General features: G+C 35.6%; 1 protein-coding gene across 7 annotated transcripts in view; it reads left to right on the plus strand.

Moving 5' to 3' along the window:
• Positions 1-17,901, plus strand: part of Wnk3 (WNK lysine deficient protein kinase 3) — a 123,828-nt gene that overhangs the window by 76,520 nt on the left and 29,407 nt on the right. For all 7 annotated transcript variants that reach the window (XM_026784791.1, XM_026784790.1, XM_026784793.1 and 4 more), the window contains 7 exons: positions 6,740-6,804; positions 8,853-9,000; positions 10,244-10,360; positions 12,398-12,553; positions 12,634-12,685; positions 13,870-14,007; positions 14,359-15,290. In XM_026784791.1, the coding sequence (XP_026640592.1) occupies positions 6,740-6,804; positions 8,853-9,000; positions 10,244-10,360; positions 12,398-12,553; positions 12,634-12,685; positions 13,870-14,007; positions 14,359-15,290 (1,608 nt within the window). The remainder of the gene's footprint in view (positions 1-6,739; positions 6,805-8,852; positions 9,001-10,243; positions 10,361-12,397; positions 12,554-12,633; positions 12,686-13,869; positions 14,008-14,358; positions 15,291-17,901) is intronic.

The raw sequence follows: 17,901 nt of genomic DNA on the forward strand, positions 1-17,901 counted from the left end.
GCTTTTTCACATGAAGCTGAGTACCATTCTTTCAATGTCTGTGAAGAATTTTGATGGGCATTGCATTGAATCTGTAGATTGCTTTTGGTAAGATTACCATTTTTACTATGTTAATTCTGTCTACCCAAGAGCATGGGAGATCTTTCAACTTTCTGGTTTCTTTTTCAATTTCTTTATTGAAAGATTTAAAGTTCTTGTCATATAAGTCTTCCACTTGTTTGGTTAGAGTTACTCTGAGATATTTTATGCTATTTGTGGCTATTGTGAAAGGTGTTGTCTCACTGATTTGATTCCCAGCCCATTTATCATCTGTGTACAGAAGGGCTACTGGTTTTTTCAAATTAATCTTGTATCTTGCTACATTACTGAAAGTTTTTATGAGTTGTAAAAGTTCCTTGGTAGAATTTTTGGGATCACTTATGTAAACTATCATATCATCAGCAAACAATGAGAGTTTGACTTCTTCTTTTCCAATTTATATCCCCTTGATCTCCTTTTGGTGTCTTATTGCTGTAGCTAATACCTCAAGAACTATATTGAATAGATATGGAGAAAGTGGACAACCTTGTTTTGTTCCTGATTTAGTGGAATCGCTGGGAGTTTCTCTTCCTTTAGTTTGATGTTGGCTCTTGGCTTGCTGTATATTGCCTTAATTTTGTTTAGGTATGTTTCTTGTATCCCTGCTCTCTCCAAGACCTTTATCATGAAGGGATGTTGTATTTTGTCGAAAGCTTTTTCAGCATCTAATTAGATGATCATTTGGTTTGTATTTTTCTGTTTGTTTATATGGTGGATTACGTTGACAGATTTTCGTATGTTGAACCATCCCTGCATCTCTGGGATGAAGCAGACTTGATCATGGTGGATGATGGTTCTGATGTGTTCCTGGATTCGATTTGCCAGTATTTTATTGAGTATTTATGCATCAATATTCATGAGTGAGATTTGTTTGTAATTTGAGAAGTATTGGTATTAGTTCTTTGAAAGTCTTGTAGAATCCTGAGCTGAAACCATCTGGTCCTGGGCTTTTTTGGTTGGGAGACTTTTGATGACTGTTTCTATTTCTTCAACAGTTATAGGTTTGTTTAATTTTCTTATCTGGTTTTGATTTAATTTTGGTAAGTGATATCCAGAAAGTTGTCCATTTTCTTTAAGTTTTCTAATTTTGTGGAGTAAAGGTTTTCGAAATATGACCCGATGATTCTCTGTATTTCCTCCATGTCTGTTGTTATGTTCCCCTTTTCATTTCTGATTTTGTTAATTTGGATATTCTTTCTCTGCCTCTTGGTTAGTTTGGATAAAGGTTTGCCTATTTTGCTGATTTTTCTCGAAGAACCAACTCTTTGTCTCACTGATTCTTTGTATTGTTTTATTTGTTTCTATTTTGTTGATTTCAGCTCTCAATTTGATTATTTCCTGCCATCTAGTTTTCTTAGGTGAGTTTGCTTCTTTTTGTTCTAAAGTTTTCAAATGTTGTGTTAATTCACTAGTGTGGGATTTTTCCAGCTTCTTTATGTAGGTATTCAGTGCTATGAACTTACCACTTAACACTGCTTTCATTGTGTCCCATAAGTTTGGGTATGTTGTGTGGTTTTTCATTGAATTTTAGGAAGTCTTTCATTTCTTCCTTTATTTCTTCCTTGACCCCTTGATGATTCAGGTGAGCATTGTTTAATTTCCATGCTTTTGTGGGCTTTCTGGAATTAGTATTGCTGTTGACTTCTAGTTTTAAAGCATGGTGATCCAATAAAGTACATTGAGTTATTCCAATTTATCTGTATTTGTTGAGGTTTGTTTTGTTACCAAGTATGTGGTCAGTTTTTGAGGTTTCATGAGGTGTTGAGAAGAAGGTATATTCTTTTCTGTTTGGATGGAATATTCTTTTTTTTTCTTTTTTGGTTTTTTAAGACAGGGTTTATCTGTAGCTTTGGAACCTGTCCTGGAACTAGCTCTCATAGACTAGGCTGGCCTTGAACTCACAGAGATCCCCCTGCTTCTGCCTCCCAAGTGCTGGGATTAAAGGCATGGGCCAATCTGTTTGCCTGTGCCTTTTCATGGGGGAGTTGAGTTCATTTACATTAAGGGATGTTAATGACCAGTGATTGTTATCTCCTGTTAATTTAGTTTTTATTCATGGTGATGTTAATTTGTGCGTTTTTCCCTTCTTTGGGATTTGCTGCTATGAGAACCTCAATTGTCTGTGTTTTTGTTGGTATAGCCAACTTCTTTGGTTTGGAGTTTTCCCTCTAGTATTTTGTGTAGGGCTGGGTATGTGGCTAAGTATTGGTGAAATCTGATTTTGTCATGGAATATCTTTTTTTGCCCTTCTATGGTGGGTGAAAATTTTGCTGGGTATAGTAGTCTGGGCTGGCATCCGTGGTCTCTTAATGTCTGCATAATGCTTGACCATGACCGTCTGGCTTTCATTTTCTCCAATGCGAAGTCAGGTGTAATGCTGATAGGTCTACCTTTATATGTACTTGGCCCTTTTCCTTTGCAGCTCTTAATTTTCTTTTTTTACTCTGTATGTTTAGTGTTTTGATTATTATGTGACGAGGGTACTTTTTTTTTTGATCCAGTCTATTTGGTGTTCTGTAAGCTTCTTGTCTCTTCATAGGCATGTATTTCTTTAGGTTGGGAAAGTTTTCTATAAAATATATTTTACTAAATATTTTCAGTGCTTTTGAGTTGAACTTCTTCTTCTCTACCTATTATTCTTAGATTTAGCCTTTTCATGGTGTCCCATATTTCCTGGATATTTTGGGTTAAGCTTTTGTTAGATTTAATGGTTTCTTTAACTGATGAGTCTATTTCCTCTATTGTATCTTCAGCGCTTAAGAGTTCCTCTTCCATCTCTTGTATTCTGCTTGTGTTTGTGGTTCCTGATCGTTTTCTCATGATTTCTGTTTCTATAATTCCCTCAGGTTGTGTTTTCTTTATTGGTTCTATTTCAGTTTTCAAGTCTTGAATAGTTTCTTTTATATGTTTGATTGCTTTTTTTTGTTTTTCTTTAAGAGATTTGCTGATGTCCTATTTTTTTGTTTGTCTTTTCCTCCATTTCTTTGAGGGAATTTCTCATTTCCTCTTTAATAGTTTCAAATATTCTCCTGATGTTTTTTTTTTAGGTCAATTTCTTCTTCTTCATCTATATTTGGTTGTTCAAGTCTTGCTGTTGTAGGGTCTTTAGGTTTTACTGATGTTGTGTTGCTCTTTGTGGTGTTAATATTCTTTCTTTACTCTGTATGTTTAGTGTTTGATTAAAAATATGGAACACTTCATGAATATGCATGTCTTTTATAGCTATTCAGTGTGGCATACAAGTTCAAAATGAAGGATATTCTACAACGTGAGACTATTGATGACAGTTCTCTTCCAGCAGCTGCATAGTTCCTTGCAGCTCTATGGAAAATAACCAGCACAGAGGGAACTTCCAGTTCAGTTATACCTTGCTTTCTCTACCAGAGAATGTGGCATCTTCAGCTGCTCTTCTGTAAGTCCAGAGCTTGGTATTGAAGACAAAATCCCTAGAACAAGCTACCTAGCTAGACAAGCCAAATCTACAAGTTCTGGGTTCAGTTTGAGACCCTGACTCAATATAAGGAAGATCGATGACATCAACCTTGGGCTTCTACACTTACACCTACATGTGTGCCTACACAGGTCAACATGCATATACATACATACCACATTCATATAATTACAATTCAGCTGTTATTGAGATAATGTATTTATTGGCAAGTTCTCCAACCGTGGTTCAATTTACAAACACATATTGCCTTTATTTTAGTCTCTTTTGTTTCCTTTAATCTAGACTAGTTCTTCAAGCCTTCATCCTTCGTTCCTTTGATCTTTCTTAGGACTGAACACTTATTATTTTGTAGACTATCCTTTGGTTTGATTCTGTCTAAATCATCCTCTTCAGGTTAAATTTTTTTTGGTCAGAAATATCACGTAAGTGTGGTTGGCTGTATTATTTATTCTTTCTACATCATATTGGTTTGTCTGAACATCAGTGGATTAAATTTGAACATGTGATTAATATGGGGTCTTCTAAAATCTTGCTGCTGTAAAATTACCATTTTTGCCTTTATAATTAAAAAGTAAGGACAAATTTTGAAACCATGTAATTACGTTGTTATTCATTTAACTTTTACTAGTTTTAGCATCCCTTTATGATTTTTCCACATCTCTTCTTATATTTATTAATTACCTTTTTACAGATAGAAATGCCTTTTCCTTATTTGTTTGTTCATATCAGTATGAACTCATTCATTGAATAGACTATACTCTTATTACTTATTTTGACACCAAATTGTTCAAGATTTAGGCATTGTTGGTCCTTTGATTTACTTTTATGATATTACCCTATCACTCTGAGTTTTTTTTTCTTTTTGTAAAGTTCATCTTTTAAGTCCAGTGTTGGAAATAGCAATTTATCCAAAGTATCTCTATCTTTCCTAACTTATAATAGAAACTAAGATACGACCAATTTTACTGGTTTGTTTCTGGAAGCCACCTTTAAAGAGCCTTATATGTACATTTTATGTGTACATATGACCGTATATAGCATATATATATATTGTATATATATTTGTATAGAAAGTTTGTCCAAGTACGTTATAAATGAACAGGACTAAGGTGGGATTGAAAATAGAGTGGGGAGGTAGAGGAATGTAAGTGGAGTCATAGTGTATGGAAGAACTCAACTCATGGAAAGGAGCTCCAGTCTAGTGTGGCTTTAAGAAGAGATGCGAAACTAGAGAGCCTGAAAGAACCCGTTCACTGAGGAATTTATTTACCCTCTGAAGGAACTCAGTCTTTTAGAACATGAAGAGTCATCATAGGAAGTTTAATTGGGAAAGGAATAATTATTTTTGTTAGATTTACATTTTAATATTTTCTGTTGCTAGTGGCAATTCATAAAGAATAGATCCCATAAATGTTTAGAATTAGTTTTTAGTGGGATTGATATTTGCCTTTATTTTTTTTTATTCAAAAATTTACACTTCCTCCCCTTCTCCCATTCCCCTCCCACTCCCCCACTCACCTTCCTCCCTCCCCCTCCCTACTTGAGAGAGGTCAGGGAACCCTGCCCTATGAGAAGTCCAAGGACCTCCCCCCCTATATCCAGGTCTAGGAAGCTATGCATCCAAATAGACTAGGGTCCCAAAAAGCCAGTACATGCAGTAAAAACAAGTCCCAGTGCCTTTATCAATGGCTTCTCAGTCAGCCCCCATTGTCAGCCACAATCAGATTCTGATTTGATCCCATGCTCGTTCAGTCCTGGTCCAGCTGGATTTGGTGAGCTCCCCTTAGAACAGGCACACTGTCTCAGTGGATGGAACAACCCCTCGTGTTCCTGACTTCCTTGCTTGTCTTCTCCCTCCTTCTGCTCTTCAACTGGACCTTTGGGAGCTCAATCCGTTGTTCTGATGAGGGTCTCTGTCTCTATCTCCATCTGTCGCTGGACAAAGATTCTATGGTGATATTCAAGCTAATCATCAGTGTGATAGTGGGGCAAGGACAGTTCAGGCACCTTCTACTCTGCTGCCCAGGGACCTAGCTGGGGACATCCCCGTGGACACCTGGGATCCCCTCTAGAGCCCAGTCTCTTACCAACCCTAAAATGGCTCCCTTAATGTAGATATCTTCTTCCCTGCTCCTATATCTGCCCTTCCTCCATCTCCACCCTCCCTTTCCCACAAGCTCTCCCCAGACTTTCTCTTCTCCTTTCCCTCTCCCCCTCTCCCCTTCGTCCAATCCCACCCCTACCCCCACCCCCATGCTCCCAACTTTTGCCTGGCAATCTTGTTTGCTTCCAGTTTCCAGGAGGATCTATATATGTTTTTCTTTTGGTTCACCTCGTTATTTGTCTTCTCTGGGCTTGTGAACTATAGGCTTAATGTCCTTTGTTTATGGCTAGAGTCTACTAATGAGTGAGTACATACCATATTCATCTTTTTGGGTCTAGGTTATTTCACTCAGGATAGTGTTGTCTCTTTCCATCCATTTGCATGCAAAATTCAAGATGTCATTGTTTTTTACCACTGAGTAGTACTATAATGTGTATATGTTCCACACTTTCTTTACCCATTCTTCCATTGAGGGGCATCTAGGTTGTTTCCAGGTTCTGGCTATTACAAATAATGCTGCTATGAACATAGTTGAACAAATGCTTTTGTAGTATGATTGGGCATATCTTTGGTATATTCCCAAGAGTGGTATTGCTGGAGCCTGAGATGGGCTGATTCCCAATTTCCTGAGAAACATTTTATTCATTGATTTATTTTCTTATGGAATTGCAGTAACTCAGGATTCATCTGTTCTCTTTGATAGATAATAAAACAAGAATTAAAAGTATTAAGAGGTATTTATTTATAACTTTTTAAGACAGGATCTTACTGTATAGCTTTGGCTGGCCTGAAACTCATTTTATACACCAGGCTGATCTCCAACTCACAGAGATCCACCTTTGGAGTGCTGAGATTAAAAGGAGTGCACCACCACACCTTCCAAAACACTGTTGTTAACTTTTAATGACAAAGCCTTGAGTAAGAGATACTTGATGTATTAATGTCAGTATTAGGATTGATATAGGCATTGGATAATAAAGACATTTTACATTATATACAAAGTTAAAAAATGAAATATAACAATGAGGTTTTTTGAAGTAGCAAATTATGTCTTAGCATAAACTTTGCTGTTATCATAATAGGTGTTATTACTGCTCCCTTTACAGCCTGTGTCCCAACCAGTAGGAGCTGAACAACAAACAGCTCTTCAAAATCCAGATTTTGTTCGAAAGTAAGTATCATCATCTTCGTACCTAGAAATCAGTGGTAGCATGCTAACACATATCATTGTATGCTTAAAGTCCCTTGAATAAAGTAATTTTTTATTCTTGTATTTGTATAGGATTGATAAAATTGTGATGAATTTTATTCCTTAAGTATTTAGTGATGATAGCAAGATAAATAATTGCATTATTGGTAGTTTTAAGATAATCTTTTCTATATATTAATCAAATTGGGTAAGTTCTATTATTTTTTAAATTTATTGATTCTTTTCTATGCCCTGTATATTCTACCATTTTTTCCCATTCAGTGAAGTTTTATTTCTGTGATTCTATGTTTAGTCCTATAATTTCCATTTGATTCTTTTTTAATCTTCTATTTCTCATTGACTTTATTTTTCTCATTTGCTTCAAATGCAGTTTCAGTTGCCTGTTGAAGTTTTGTTTTGTTTTTATTCTTTTCATTACTGGGTCCTTCCACATGCTACATGAGCACATTACCATTCAGGCTTTTGCTGAAGTTGGCTTTCCTTTCCATTTTTAATTTCTTTTTCCTTTGCACTGGGGACTAAACCCAGGGCTTTGTGCATACTAAACAAGTGCTCTATCACTGAGCTGCACTCTAGTCCACTGAATCATTTTGATTATGACTTGTCTGACAATTTCAATTTATGATTTATCTTAGAAGTTTATGTCTGTTGAATTGTCTTTCTGCATTCAAGTTATGATTTTCCTGGGTATTTGTTTTTTAATTTGTTTCGTTTTTGTTAAGACTAGAATTTGATTTTTATTTCTATATTTTAGGCATTATGTTAGGATAGTATAGATTCTAATTAAATCTTCTGTTTTCTTAAACATTCCCTGTGTTTAATTGCATGTGTTCTGGCTCACTCTTTAACAGGCTGTGGTTCCAATGAAAATTTAGTTTTAGAGTCCTTGTACTATTCTGGTCTGCTTTGTTCACCTGACACCATTGGGTACTACCATGGGTAGAGTTTTCCTCTTGGAAATCTAGTCCATATTCTGTTGATGAGGCTCTTCCCAGTTCTCCTAGGAAAGAAGGAATCCATCTTTGGCTAATGGGCTAGAGTCAGGAGACATTAGGTTTGAGTTTCTTTTGTGGATGTACTGTGGATATATGAGACTGAGATTGATAGCCTTCTGTCATGGATAGATAATTGGGAGATGTCAAGCTGCTGTTGTTTGTTTGTTTTTCAAGTCTTTAGGGTTCTTATATAGTCTTTTATTTTTTCAGTCTTGGTTAGCTCTTGTGATTGTCTAGTTTATTATTTCTAGAACTTTTAAAGTTGTACTTGGGGGAAATGAGCAAGAAAAGTTGAGTTTCTGTCATTTTGTTCCAAAAGCTATATTTTAGATTTATTTTGTTGGGCGTATGAGTGTTCTGCATGTATGTATTTGCCCCACATGTGTGCTTGTTGCCCATAGGGTTCAGAAGAAGGCATTGAACTCAGTGGAACTAGAATTAAGGACAGTTGTGAACTGTGGCTTCACATGTGGGAGCTGGGAATTGATCCCAGGTCCTCTGCAAGAGCCAGTAAATGTTTTTTTACCATTGAACCAGCACTCTAGTCTTAAACTAGTATTTTAAGGAAACTTTTGATTATGTAAATTATTACTTCATGAGCTAAAATTATATCTTTTTTATCCTCTAATTATTACCTATTGCTGCCACTTCTCTATTTTTTAAGAACTCCAGGAGAAGGTTGTTTTGGAAGGGCTTGCTTGGGATGAAACCCAGACCTTTTATATGCTACACAAGCACTGTACCTCTGAGTTATGTCCTTTGCCCCCATGAGCATTAATGTGTAATCTTATACTACTTGTACTTATGTGTATTATTATTATTGTTGTTTTTTTTTCGAGACAGGGTTTCTCTGTGGCTTTGGAGCCTGTCCTGGAACTAGCCCTTGTAGACTGGGCTGGCCTCGAACTCATAGAGATCCACCTGCCTCTGCCTTCCGAGTGGTTATAATCTTAAATTTTCTTTAGATTTTTATGATCATTATTGGAATGAGTTACCTTTTTTTTAAATCACTAGCTTGAATCAAGATGTGACAACTATGAAAGAAAACACTAATAACCCTGATAACCCAAATGGAAATGGCAAACAGGATCGGATCAAACAGAGAAGAGCCTCCTGTCCCCGACCAGAGAAGGGGACTAAATTTCAGCTTATTGTCCTTCAGGTCAGTGTGTATATTTTAGACCTTGGAGACTCAGGGAGGAACAGTGCTATAAATGCAGTAAATGAAGTAAATTCAGAATATTATGAAACCTTCTGTAAATTCCATTCAAAATTTCTGATGAGAACATTACATTGTAGTTATTAAACTTGGAAATTGTAGGTTAAATAAAAGGAAGAACTTAAAATCCCTATAACCATGAATCAGAGCTTATTCCTTTTATATTTTTAGTTTTCATCTTTTTTCTATGTGTATGTGCAGTGTTTTACATTTAATTTGAGTAATTATCAGAGACATTAATGTTAGCAAAAATATATTGAACTATTTTGTGGTAGGTGTCCCAGATATTATGTACTTATTATTATCATGACCCTCCAAAAGCCTTATATGATAAATAGTATGCCCATCTCACAAATATAGATGCCCACACCAGAGAAGTAATTTGCATAAAATCATTCAACTACCAAATGCTGGAGTCAGATCTGCAGCCAGATCAGAATTTAAAGCCTGTATCTCTAACCAATATGATATATGTTTCAGTAGGATTATAAAACTAAATACAGTTTTATATCACTTCTTTTTGAAAGCTCAATATATTATGTACATGTTTCTGATGCCAGTAAATAATTTGAATAATATATTTTAAATGTCTGTAATACATAGTCCCTTATACAGAGATGTAATTTAATCATCCTTTTTCCCATTCTTTCTTTAAGTTGCTGAATATGTTGTATGTGAGCTTATCTAGTTATTCCTTATAAAATGTTTTTGTTGTTGTTGTTTTGTGGGTTTTTTCTGTTATTTGTTTTTTTGGGGGGGGGGGTTGAGACAGGATTTCTCTGTATCTTTGGGGCCTGTCCTGGAACTTGCTCTGTAGACCAGGCTGACCTTGAACTCACAGAGGTCCACCCAGTCTTTGCCTCCCAAGTGCTGGGATTAAAGGCGTGTATCACCACCGCCCACAAAATGTTTTGATTTTATTTTCATTTTTATTGTTTTTAGACAGAGTCTGATAATAGCTTAGGCTTACTTCAAACTTACTATATAGTCAAGGATAATTTTGAATTTCTAATCCTGCTTTCACTTCCCAAGTACTGAGATTACAGATGTGTACTACCATGATTGGTTTATGTGGTGCTGGGGATGGAACTCAGGGCTTTGTGCATGCTAGGCAAGCACTCCTCCAACTGTGTTCCATCCCCAGCTAAGACAGCTTCTCTTAAACTAGTTAAATGTATGTACTTAGGTATCAGTCTCTGGAGACAACATGGTGGAGTGTCAACTAGAAACACACAACAACAAGATGGTCACTTTCAAGTTTGATGTCGATGGTGATGCACCTGAAGATATTGCAGACTATATGGTCAGTATAGTAAGACAGTACTATTTTTCCCCTTAGTGGAATTATTCTCTCTCCTTTTTCTCATCCCACTTGGTTTTCCCTCTGTTTTCTCTTCACTCATTCATTTACACCCATCTCGTGATAGAATGTGTATAGTTTTTTTCTTTTTTCTCTTTTTTATTTTTTAAATTATTTTTGTAGTTTTTTCTAATTTGCACAGAAAAAAGTGATTATCAGGGATAAATTACTGCATTTCCTCTGGTTTTACTGTAGTTATCTGAGGAAATATGAGGTTTTGGGAACTTTTTGTTTTGTTGGTTTTTAGGTCACTGTGTTTTAATCTCTGTCTATATGTTTAAATAATATTATAAGCTTTAAATGATAATCTCATTGCATAGGCCCCTGATTAAATCAGAATCAGGCCACCTAGATAATTTTAATGTATCTAACATCCTGCCCAAAAGTATTCAAGTTATGTTTTTCAGTACATTTAGTTTTATTTTTTTAATGTGTGAGTGCATTGTTGTGTGTGGTATATGTACATGTTTATATAGGTATGTACATGAAGTACAGAGGACCTCCTCAACTGTGGTCCACTTTATTTCTTTATGATAAGTGTGAGTGTAGTGTTTATGAATATCATATATGTGCAAGTATGTGTTTGGGTACATTCACCCATACCTACTCAGAAATGTGAGACAAAAAAGGTGTCAACATCATTGTGTTCATTTTGTGTTTTACTGACTCTGGAGCTCATTGATTCAGCGAGACTTGCTAACCAGTGAGTTTTAGAAATCTTCTTGTCTCCATCACCCCTAAACCTGTCCTCAGAGCAGGGATTACAGATGCACACTACCAATCCTGACTTTTTTTTCTCTCTCTTTTTCTTTTTTTAAAAAAAGATTTATTTATTATTTATTAGGTATGCAACATTCCTTCCATGTACACCTGCACACCAGAAGGGGGCACCAGCTCTCATTACAGATGGCTGTGAGCCACCATGTAGTTGCTGGGAATTGAACTCAGGACCTCTGGAAGAGCAGCCAGTGCTCTTAACTGCTGAGCCATCTCTCCAGCCTCCCAATCCTGACTTTTTTATGGATACCAGAGAGTCAAACTCAGGTTCCCATTCTTACACATAAGGCACTTTACCAACTTTGTCATTTACCCTCACCCATATTTACTTTTTAATAGATTTGAATAATTAGGCTTAGAATAGTGCTTTTCTTTTATGCCTTTAGTTCTAGCACTTGAAGGAAGAAGCAGGCTGATATCTGTGAGTTTGAGGTCAGCCTGATCTTCATAGTGAATTCTAGGACAGCCATGATTATGTCAAAAGAGCCTGTCTTCCAAACAAAACAAAACAAAAAATGCCCAAATAAAGCAATGTGGAATGAAAAAATAAGATACAAAATATTATTGTGTTTTTGGTGTTGCCTATCTACTACTAGGTGTGGGTCCTACCCTTAAGTGTGGTTGATACACCCAGTGAAACTGTTGGAGAAAACTAATCTTTGCTTTGTAAGTGGATGTCAGTTTGGAAATAGCTTCTTGGTTGTCATATGGGCTTGTGTCCACTTCCTCCTCTCAGTGCTGCCACACCATCTGTCTTGGACCTGTGCATGCCCTGTGCATGGTGCCACCATCTCTGTTAGTTCTTGTGTGTGTCAGTCCTATTGTCTGTAAGACACGTTTCCTTGGTGTCATCCATCCCTTATGGGTCTTATCTTTCTGCTTCCTGAGCCCTGATGAAAGGGACTTGATGAAGATACCTTTTTAGGACTTAGTGTTCCAAGGTCTCACATTCTCTGCACATTGTTCAGTTGAAATTGCAGCCAATTTATAAATTCAAGATATTTCAAAGTATAGTGACTTTTTCTGATAAATATCAGTGATCTCAGAATAATTGAATGCATTATGAAACTTTTTATAACTGGTCTTAATTATTTTTGTGGCACATACTTTGTTTTGATCCTTTGGAATTCACCATGAAAATATTATAATTTTGAAGAAAATGAATGTATTCTCATGAATACATTGGCTTTTACTTGATGGCAGGTTGAAGATAACTTTGTGCTGGAAAATGAGAAAGAAAAATTTGTAGAAGAATTGAGGGCTATTGTAGGTCAAGCCCAGGAGATCCTTCATGTCCACTCAGCTGCAGAAAAATCTATTGGTGTTGACTCTGTTGCCTTGGAATCCAATAGTAACCAAGTAAGAGCACTTTTCAATAATAAGGCCATTTGGGGACTTTGTCATGAATATCATTATTTACCTGTTCATTTTTATTTCAGACAGGATCATCTGAACAAGTACTGATAAATTCTGCATCCACTCAAACCAGCAGTAAGTATATTTAATAAAATTTACCATTTGGCTTTTGCAAAAAGGCATTTTGGTGTCTTGATATAGTTTCATAGATAAAGATATTAACCAATAAATTAATTTGATAATAAATTGTTTTTTCACATTTGAAAGAAATTTATAGCCCATAAATTTTAAAAAAATTATTGATTTTTTATCTGAGTAATTTACTTCTGATTTGTTACATGGTATGTTACCAGAAAAGGAAGTCACAATGCTGAAGACTTTGACAGCCTATTTGAATCTTAACTGCTAATTTGTTTACTTTGACATGAGATGGACAGAAGTATCCTAACTAAAATCTGTGTTCTAAGTTTGCCTCATATTTTAATAGTCATTGAGAACTTGACTATTTCACTGATGATAATACTTCTACCAGTTCTGGTCACTGATAACTTTGTAAATCAGACACCAGATAAACTTCCAAAAACTAAAATTAGGGTTTTTCTGTTTTCTTTTCTGACAACTTTATCTCTTCATTCTTCTTAGCCCTGGTCATGGGTATATTAAGAGTGTCTGGGAGGGGGGAGATGAACCATAGCATCATGAAGACATCTGAAGGAATTTACACAGCATGAAGAAGCAAAAGGTGGTGTGGAAATAATGGAAGCAGATACCATTATCCTGAAATTTAGTTAAACTGTATTAGGTTGCCAGAGTACATCTGTATCTTACTTTGTTGGTTAACAGAAATCTGAGCAAGTGTCTGACTGACAACGTAAGGTAAAGTTCCAAAGAAAATTACTTGAGAAAGTTACAGATATAGGGATTTGTCTTACTTTACTTTTATAATGTCATAAGCTAGATTTACTTCTTTTTTTCTGGTCTATAGTTCTCTAAATTTTAATGCTTGTATACCACCATGATATCACTTAGGCACAACCATAATCAGGTTGCAGAACAACAACTGTAGATTTGAATGGAGAAACTATGACCCAGTTATTTAAATGTAGTGCTTTGCTTCTGGTTACTATTAATATATATCTTATATTTAGTTCTGTAAACTGTTTGTCAAGGCTGGGATGTTACTCTTATGACTTATAATTATCCTTGTACCCTTGAAAGTGGAAATGCAACACAAGCTAATTTTTAACTTGATTTCTTTATTTAATATGAATACACTGACATTTTCTTCGTGTATAATTTGTTAATAATTCTTTCTCCAGATGAATCAGTTCCTCAGTCATCCCCAGTTGGTCGGTGGCGGTTTTGTATCAACCAAACTATAAAACATCGTGAGGCACAGTCTCCTCCTTCCCTTCAGCCTTCTGTGGCTACAGTTCCTGGGTTACATCCATTTTCTAGTAAGCTTTATTGTCTGCCAGATTTCTATGGACTTGGATGATATGGTTAAAAATTAGAGACTGTATTTATTAATTTGTTTTTAGGAGTATTTTATGCTTATGAAAGTTTTCATGAGCATTTTAGAAGACATTAATATTGCTATGTAACAGGCCATTTTATTCAGTTTTTGTGGAAAAAACCCCAAGAAGTCATTTCTTCTTGACTGTTGAATTCTGTGATGTTTTAGGTCTCATTTACAAATGTACTTTTAAATAGGTCCTAATTTGACCCTAGCTTTCCTTGTCCCTTTTGAGTTTTGTGTTTACACTTTTTACTCATCAAAACTTAACTATTCTTTTCTTTTGTTCCAGGTTCAAGAAACACAAGTAATCAGGAAATATCACAGGACACATTGTTCACTATAGAGAATAATCCAGGCCAGCATGTAATTTTCACCTCTAAATCAGAACACAAGGATGTGGTTGATGGTAATATTTCTGAATGTACTAGTGGAGAAACTGAGCAGCCAACTATTCACTATCAAGTGGAAGATGACAGACAGATAAGGGCACCAGCTACTACTGATCATTCCAATGATTCTGCTACTTTGGTATGTCCAGTTTCAGTTGAATGTGAGGCACTCACCAGCCAAGCAGGCATGTTCATACCTACCAATCCATGTCAGCAAGCTGCTGTTCTGGCTGATGTGCTTCTGCCCCATCCTGGTGAATCGGTTCAGATTGGTGATAATGTTGTTCTAACTTCAGCATTTGTATCTCCTGATCAAAAGCCTCAACCAACTATAGATACAGAGTTCATTTCCCAAGAAGTAGAAACCACAGTGAACACTGAAACAAGTTCTCCTAAGGCAGTCCTTGCCACTCAGACTCCTGGCTTTGAACCAGCTACACATCTTCCTGCTACTGTCCTGGAATCAGATGGGGAACGACCTCCAAAAATGGAGTTTGCAGACAATCGAATTAAAACGCTGGATGAAAAATTAAGAAACCTGCTCTATCAGGAGCACAGCATTTCTAGCATTTATCCTGAGAGTCAAAAGGATACTCAAAGCATAGACTCTCCATTTTCTTCCTCTGCTGAAGATATACTATCCTATTCAATGCCAGAAATCATACCTGTCAGTCACTGTGGGATTCAAGATAGTCCCACACAATCTCCGAATTTCCAACAGACAGGCTCTAAGATTCCGTCCAATGCAGCTGCAAGTCAGCCTGCTAATATATCAGTGTTCAAAAGAGACTTGAATGTGATAACTTCTGTACCCAGCGAGTTATGTTTACATGTGAGTATCTTTCTAATTCTTATTCTTTGCTTATGGAATTTAAAGAAATGCCCTCTCTCCTAAAATGTTCCAAAGCAACTATCATTTAAGATTGTGACTTAGGCTGCAGCTACTCAAAACTTCTTAGAAATGGCAGATTTGCCTTGAGTTTATTTAAGAAAACCTTCTGGTGAGTTGGCTTGAAATTTGCAAACACTGTGTATAATTTTAGATTATTTTGAGGATAAGTATAATAAACTTTTTGATTTCAGCTTGAGAGGAAACTTTAAAAACAAAACAAGAAAAATTTACAAAGAGAAAACTGTTGTCCATTCCCTTATAACAATTTTACAGTATTAATTTAATATTTTGATGTGTTTAACTTATTTTTTAAAATCATCCATAATCCCACGACTTTTTTCTCAACCTCTAAAAGAACTAGAAATATAGCTCAGTGATAGAGTGCTTGCCCCAGTACCTTAAACAGTAAAACATTTAATTAAGCATGGTAACCCATACCATAATCTTAGCACCAAGGAGGTGGAGGTGGTAGGATCAGAAGTTCAAAATCATCTTCAATTAATACTAAGTTTGAGGCAAGCCTTGACTACATGACACCTTGTTGAAAAAGAACAAATAGAATGTAAGCGGAGCTCATAGATGCTGGCCATTGCCTGCTGAACTATTAGTTTCTGATAAATTATAGCAGAGAGGACAGTCATTGTCTTAAGTTATGTAATCATGGTGAACCCACCAGGCTCCAGTCCCAAACATACAGTCACACAGGTGATCCTGGCTAAACTCAGTGGATCACAAAATAAATGGAAAGACATGAACACGGCAAAGGAACTTGTTGGGGGGAGAGGCGTTGATAGGGATGGAAGAGAAATGAGAACGTGGGGTGGAGTAATCAGAATTTATTATTAACATGTATGAAAGTATTTATAAATTCAATTAGAAAAATAAAAATAAGTTCAGAAAAAACAGGAGAAGGAGCAGGAAGAAAAAGAGTTTTTCCCAGAAAAGTTGAGATGGAAAGATTACAAGTTTTCCAGATTTTAGATTCCTTGAATTTTAGAATACTTGTAAATACCAGATGGAGTATCTTGGGGCTGGTACCCAAATCTAAATACAGAATTCATTTTTGTTTCTTATATATTTATACACAGAGACTGTAGACAATTTTATATAGTTTATTAATGCACTTTTATTTTAATTGCAATGCATTAGATGAGGTTGGTCAGATGTGGAATTTTCCACTACTAGCAGGATCATGTTGGTACTCAGAAAGTTTCAGATTTTGTATTTTAGATTTTTGTTGAGATTGCCCACCTATATAATATAGGAACTTTAATATCCCCATTTTTATTCTTTTCATGTCTTTTTTTTATTTATTTTTTTATTTTTTATTTTTTTTTATTTTTTCGAGACAGGGTTTCTCTGTGGTTTTGGAGCCTGTCCTGGAACTAGCTCTTGTAGACCAGGCTGGTCTCGAACTCACAGAGATCCGCCTGCCTCTGCCTCCCGAGTGCTGGGATTAAAGGCGTGCGCCACCACCGCCCAGCTTTTTTTTATTTTTCAGTATTGGCTATTAAGTTCAGGGATCAAATACATACCATGCAAGTGCTATACCACTGAGCCATACCCCTAGCCCTATTTCCCTTTTCTACCTGTTCAGTCACAGAGGTAATCACTAGTAATTTTGTTGCTTTTCCTTCTTGACTTTTCTTAACCCAACATAGATCTATTTGGATGCATATCACATATGTTCTTCAAAATAATATTGTGCTAAAAGCACATAATTACTGTGTCAGCGAACTGAAATTTTTCATTTTACCATCTCATGAATATCTTTGTAAATGTTTACTACTGTAATTTTTGTCATCATTGCTATCCAAATAATATATACTTGTGTGCAAAATAATAAAATCTATCACATCCCAAATATGTAAACATAACTGTTGGCATTTCCAGATATGATTTTAGTTAATGTATAAATATTTGTATCAACATAATTCTGCATATGTATTATTCCTTTTATAAACATAAATACATGTAATATTTATATACATATATTCCTTTGTGTATATATGCTGTTTTGCTTTTTTTAATTTTTGTAAAGTAGTTTAAGTTATAGAATTTATATGTAAACACAAAAGAATTTCAGACGAATAGTAAAATCTAAACTTAACATTTCTTAAACAAGTTTCTTATTGTAGTTTCTTTGGTCATTATCATTAATAACTTGTAAATAATACATGTATTTGTTCCTCTCTTGATTTAGTAATTTTGTGTTTTTTCTTTTTAAGACTATGTTTTACTATGTAGCTTAAAGCTGCTGTGGAACCTATTACCTTGCCATTCAACAGAATGGACCCCTTATAACTGTTACCTATTAAAGGTTCTGCCTGTTTCTGCCTCTCAAAGCCTCACAATGGGGATTAAGTTTTAACATTATTTTGATGAGGACATTTAACATATAACAAATTCCTCTTTGGATTCTTCATTGTTTAGCATATAGAAATGCAACTGACTGGTTTTTTGTTTTTGTTTTTCGAGACAGGGTTTCTCTGTGGCTTTGGAGCCTGTCCTGGAACTAGCTCTGTAGACCAGGCTGGTCTCGAACTCACAG

The sequence above is a fragment of the Microtus ochrogaster genome, chromosome X, assembly GCF_000317375.1.
Source record: "Microtus ochrogaster isolate Prairie Vole_2 chromosome X, MicOch1.0, whole genome shotgun sequence".
Taxonomy (NCBI): Eukaryota; Metazoa; Chordata; class Mammalia; order Rodentia; family Cricetidae; genus Microtus; species Microtus ochrogaster.